The sequence below is a fragment of the Rhincodon typus genome, unplaced genomic scaffold, assembly GCF_021869965.1.
Source record: "Rhincodon typus isolate 14 unplaced genomic scaffold, sRhiTyp1.1 hic_rhity00003066, whole genome shotgun sequence".
In the NCBI taxonomy this organism is placed as follows: domain Eukaryota; kingdom Metazoa; phylum Chordata; class Chondrichthyes; order Orectolobiformes; family Rhincodontidae; genus Rhincodon; species Rhincodon typus.
Window position 1 is genome coordinate 13,517 of NW_025968704.1, and position 6,105 is coordinate 19,621.

Consider the following 6,105-nt stretch of genomic DNA (forward strand, 5'->3'; position numbering starts at 1 on the left):
TGATGCTCCATCAACGCATTCATACCGATGAGAGACCATTCAGGTGCCCTCACTGTGGGACTGGGTTCAAGTGGTCATCTCACCTGACTGAACATCGGCGAGTTCACACTGGAGAGAGGCCATTCACCTGTCTTGCATGTGGGAAGGGATTCACTCAGTCATCCAACCTGCTGACACACCAGCGAGTTCACAAATAACTGCAATGATTGGATTTTGCTGTTTGTCACATCCAGAACTGAACTATCTTCAATGGGGTAGTAGGAATTGCCGATGCTGGAGAATCTGAGATAACATGGTGTAGAGCTGGATGAACACAGCAGGCCACGCAGCATCAGAGGAGCAGGAAAGCTGACATTTCGGGTCTGGACCCTTCTTCAGAAAGGGTTTTGAAGAAGGGTCCAGTCCCGAAACGTCAGCTTTCCTGCTTCTCTGATGCTGCTTAGCCTGCTGTGTTCGTCCAGCTCTACACCTTGTTATCTCTTTTCTTCAATGGGGTCTATTTTTAATAAACCTCAGGCCACTTTTAGGTTTTATTATCCTGGATAAAGATAAATAAATTACCTTTGTCTTGAATGCCACGTATTTCCCTAAAACATAAGTTTAGTTCCTCTGAAGAATTCATCATTTTCTGTTTCTTCCATGAAAAATGTGAGGAGCTCCTGAAGTTTCTTCTGTTACTAAGACTAAGACAATTGGATCAACTTCCCTGTCTTCCACTGACCACATTGCCTCAGAATTTCCTCCTTCTCTGAGCCCTAAGATGGCAGTTTTCTTTCATTCCTCCTCCATTTTCACTCATCACCTCTCACTTTATCCATGAAACCCACCAGCTGCTCAATCAAACCTGTTCCCGCTGCATGACTGCGCTCAATTTTTCCATATTTGCTGATACTATAAACCATCCTGTCTTTCCCTTCAGGAACTCTCCCTCTGTCCTTCAAATCTGCCATCACTCCCGCTCCTGTAAAAACAAATGCTTGACGTCTTCATTCTTGCCAACTGCCCCATCTCCAATCTCCCATTCTTCTCTGAAGCCATAGCTGTAGAAATCTACAGCACAGAAAAAGACCATTTGGCCATCAAGTCTCTGTCAGTCAAAAACAACCCAGCTATTCTAAAATAAGAGAGAGCTGTTCTAATCCCATTTTCAAGCACTTAGACCAAAGCCTTGTAATGCCTTGGCATCACAAGTGCATATCTAAATACTATTTAAATGACACAAGGGTTTCTTATAGACAGTGAGTTCCAGATTCCCAACACCCTCTGGATGAAAAATATTTTCTCTCATCCCCTCTAAACCTTGTGTCCCCTGTGTGGGAGAATAATTAAAGCATAAAGAGAGATTAGATGTAGAATGTGTCTAAAGCCTCGAATAAGAGGATGGAATGATGGGAAAATAGGTCAAGTAAGATATACGTGACAAATTGTTGCATGACTGCAGAAAGCTTAGATCATGTTGTGCAATGTTGACCAGAAGCTTAAGACCCATTCTGCTAAAAGATAACGAATCAGCGACCACAAGTTCTGAAATCGTGACATATGACCTGCCTTAAGGGGATGCGGTAGACTGTGTACATGCTTGTTTGCATGCAATACCTGTGTCACAATCTATAACGGTGTGTATAAGTATTGCCTTGTTTTTGTACTCATCGGAGACTACAGATCTGACCTTTTGTCAGCATTGGCTCCCCGTGATATCACGAATAAAGCCTCTTTGCCTCGAAGTCTGAATGTATAACGTGTGATTAAGTTAGTTTCCTCGACAGTCTGGCATAGTTGGCAGGATCCCTATCTTTACGGGATCCGAACAAATTGATAGGAATAAGAGAAAGGCGTTTGCGAGGAAATCGAGTATCCCCAGCCAGTGACCCACATTGAGCCACCCTTATCTGATCTCGGGGAGATTGGAAAGACGGGACGGGCAAGATCACCTATGGAAGACAGAAACTCATTGACAAATCCTCAAGTTTACTATAAATGAACAGTTAGGACAAAAAGCACAAAAGAAAATGTTGGGGAGACTTCGAAGACTGAGGTATAACGAGATCTCGGGGCTGGGGAAGGGTGAATTAGTCATTTACATGTAGAACCACGGCTAATGGGGAAGACACTATATGAATATTTCACGTCAGTTTTTACTGTGGAGAAAGAAATGGAGGATAGAAAACTCAGGGAATTGAATAGTGATGTCTTGAAAGCAGTCCATATTTCAGAACATGAACTGCTCGAGTTCTTAAAAAACATTAAAGGTAGATAAATCTCCAGGACCTGATCAAGTATATCTCAGTGGATGTTGTGGGAAGTTAGGGAAGCAATTGCATGGTCCCTAGAGAAATATTGTGTCATCTACAGCCATGGGTGAGGTACGGAGGACTGGAAGGTCCTTTATTGAAGAAAGGCTGTAAGGAGAAGCCTGGGAACTGTGAGACTGACTTCAATGGTGGGTCAGTTGTTGGAGGGGATTCAGTGAGATAGGATTTATATGCATTTGGAAAGGCAAGGACTGATTATGGAAAGTCAGCGTGGCTTTGTGCATGGGAAATCATGGCTCACAAACTTGCCTGAGATTTTTGAGGATATAGCCAAAAAGATTCATAAGGACAGAGTGGTATATTGTCTACACAGACTTCAGTAAAGACTTTGACAAGGTTCGACATAGTAGACTAATTAATAAAGTTAGATTACATGGGATTCAGGGAGAGCTTGCCAATTGGATACAAAATTGGCTTGACAATAGGAGACAGAGGGTGGTGGTGGAGGATTATTTTCGGACTGGAGGCCTGTGACCAATGGTGTTCCACAGGGATTAGTGCTGTGTCCACTTTTGTTTGTCATTTATATAAATGATTTGGATGAGAATTTAGGAGGCATGATTAGTAAGTTTGCAGATGATACCAAAATTGGTGGTATAGTGGACTGTGAAGAAGCTTATCTAAGATTGCAAAACTGGGCCAGTGGGCTGAGGAGTGGCAGGTGAAGTTTAATTTAGATAAATGCAAGATGTTGCATTTTGGTAAAACATGGTCAGGACTTATACAGTTAATGATAGAGCCCTGGGTAGTGTTTCTGAACAGAGAGTGCCAGGGGTTCAGGTGCATAGTTGTTTGAAATTTGTGTCACAGGTAGACAGGGTGGTTAAGTAGATGTTTAAGAAGGACCATTGATTTTAGGAGTTTGGATGATATTGTTGAGGTTGTACAGGACATTAGAGAGGCCACTTTTGGAGTACTGTGTGCAGTTCTGGTCACTCTGCTATGAGAAGGATAGTATCAAATTGGAAATGGTTCAGAAAAGATTTACCAGGATGTTGCCAGGACCAGAGGGTTTGAGATTTAGGGGTTAGCTGGATAGGCTGGAACTTTTTAAAATGGGGCACAGAAAATTGAGGGGTGACCTCATAGATGTTTATAAAATCATGAGGAGCACAGATAAGATGAATAGCAAAGGTCTCTTCTCTGGGGTGGGGGAGTTCAAAACTAGGGGACATATTTTTGAGGTGAGAGGAGAAAGACTTAAGGGATCTGAGGGGAATTTTTTTCATACACAGCGTTGTTCATATGTGGAGTGAACTGCCAGAGGAAGTGGTACATGCAGGTACAGTTACAACATTTATAAGACATTGGGATAAGTAAATGAAGGGGAAAAGTTTAGAGGGAACAAAAACAGAAATGCTGGAAAAGCTAAGCAGGTATGGCAGCATCTGTCAGAGAGAAATCAGAGTTAATGTTTTGGGTCTGGTCACCCTTTCTCAGAATTGTTTAGAGGTATATGGGCCAAGTGGGCAAGTGGGACAAATTTAGTGTTGGAAACCTGATCAGCATAGACTAGTTGGACTGAAGGGTCTGTTTCTGTGCTGTATGACTCTATGCCACACATGCTCTCCCTTCTCTGCACATTGTTCTAGATTCAGTGCCTGTACCTGCACATACTCTTCTTCTGCCCCGGTTTTCCCACAGTCATTAAAGTGATGACTCGGCTGTGAGCCAATCCCAGTTCTTCAGTCAGACACAGCAAATAATGGAGGTCACAACAACAAATGATCTTTAATGCTTAGAAAGAATCACCTCTTCCCAGTTGTGGAAAACAGCAAGTCCATTGGTTAGTTTGGAGTTTCCTTGTCTCCAGGTCTGTTTGTATAAGCTGTTTTTCTCAGAGTTACAATGATGCAGCCTCATTCACTTAGTCAGTGATCAGGTCTCATTGAACAACAATAATAATAACTGTACAGCTTAAAAACTAGAGTTTTTTTTAACAATGCAATTTGAAGGTCTTATGAGGAAAGTCTGAGGAACTTGAGGCTGTTTTCGTTAGAGAGAAGAAGGTTAAGAGGTGACTTAATAGAGACATACAAGATGATCAGAGGATTAGATAGGGTGGACAGTGGGAGCCTTTATCCTCGGATGGTGATGGCTAGCACGAGGGGACATAACTTTAAATTGAGGGGTGATAGATAGAGGACAGATGTCAGAGGTAGGTTCTTTACTCAGAGAGTAGTAAGGGCGTGGAATGCCCTGCCTGCAAAAGTAGTAGTCTCACCAACTTTAAGGGCGTTTAAATGGTCATTGGATAAACATATGGATGATAATGGAATAGTTTAGGTTAGATGGGCTTCAGATTGGTTTCACAGGTCGGCACAACATCGAGGGCCGAAGGGCCTGTACTGCACTGTAATGTTCTATGTTCTATATCCCAAGCAGTTTCACAGGAACATATAGACATATTAGGTCAAATATCCAAAAGCGTGTCCAAAGAGGTCAGTTATGAGGAATGCCAGAAAAGAGGGAAGTGAAATAAAAAGGTGGAGAGGGAAGAAATTCTTAAGCTTAAGGTCGAAACAGCAGGAGGGACAACAACCAATGGTGGAGTGATTAAAATCATACATAAAGAACATCCAGTAATGGTGTAACATGCATGTATGCCCAAGAGCTTTGGGACATAGATCATTCCTGTGTGGCAGTTTCTGTGGAACATGTTCCAAAGATGTCATTAGATTTGAAATGTTAATTGTGTTGCTCCCTTCACAGATGTTGCCAGACCTGCTGAGATTCTCCAGTATTTCTGTTTTTAATAAATGTGTGTTTACTGATATCATAAAAAGTGATTGGCCTCAGCCAATCAAGACTGTGCCTACACATAATCTAAAAACCCATGTCTCTAACACGGTCCATATCTCTCTATTCCCTGTTTCGTCATGTATCTGTCACAACATCTCTTAAACATTCCTACTGTATCTGCTTCTACCCATTTACCACTCCCTGTGTAACATCACATCTCTTTTAAACTTATCCCCTTTTACCTTAAACTTATGTCCCCAGATAATTGACATTTCTACCCTGGAGGAAAGACTCCAACTATCCACTCTACCCATTAATTTCTATCAGGTCACCATTCAGCAGAGATTTTTTTAAAATCAGAAATATTGGAAAACTGAAAGAACAAAACTAGGGACATTCAAATAATTAGAAAGTGATAAATTAATAGTGACTCTATGAAAAGGTCCTGTAAAACACCAGGAATGGTGACTTCTTCAAAATGAAAACTAGTCACCACCAGTCCTGACCCACATTACACCGCCTCCCATCCCAATCAATCTATTTTATGCCTAGTTATTGCAAAGTGCAAGTTAATATTTTGTCAAACACTCATGTTCACACTCTTGGTGAATTGTAATTCCTTGCCCACACCCTTCTCTCACTTATACATGGTTCATTCTGTGTGGTTTGCAGAGAAAGAGATAGGCTGGTCATATCCCTGCTCAGGTGCTTTTGATCGCCACACTGTAGATTTGCCAAATACTGTTTGATCTTTACCAATATAGGGTAAACTCAAATCTACCTCACTTCCAGTTAGGAACAGCTCATAGTTTTGAACTAATCTGTGATTTGACAATACATTTCCGGTATTCAGTGTTGACCTCCTGACTCTAAACTGAAGTGTAAAGTAGATTTCTGTACCATGCCTAGGAGCTCTGAACCATGGAAGAGTGTGGCTGGAACACATATCTTGTGCTCCTTAGGATTAACTTGCTAACTAACGGTGGCATACTATCAGAATCCAACCCCACTGTCACTTATTAACTTGCTGATGTTGCGGCAGGTTGGCAGA

General features: G+C 41.8%; 1 protein-coding gene across 7 annotated transcripts in view; it reads left to right on the forward strand.

Moving 5' to 3' along the window:
* LOC109935802 (zinc finger protein 774-like) overlaps positions 1-1,724 on the forward strand; it is a 15,081-nt gene extending 13,357 nt beyond the window's left edge. For all 7 annotated transcript variants that reach the window (XM_048593539.1, XM_048593537.1, XM_048593538.1 and 4 more), the window contains one exon: positions 44-1,724. In XM_048593539.1, coding sequence (XP_048449496.1) covers positions 44-197 — 154 coding nt within the window. In that variant the 3' untranslated portion in view covers positions 198-1,724. The remainder of the gene's footprint in view (positions 1-43) is intronic.
* The last annotated feature ends 4,381 nt before the right edge of the window (positions 1,725-6,105 follow it).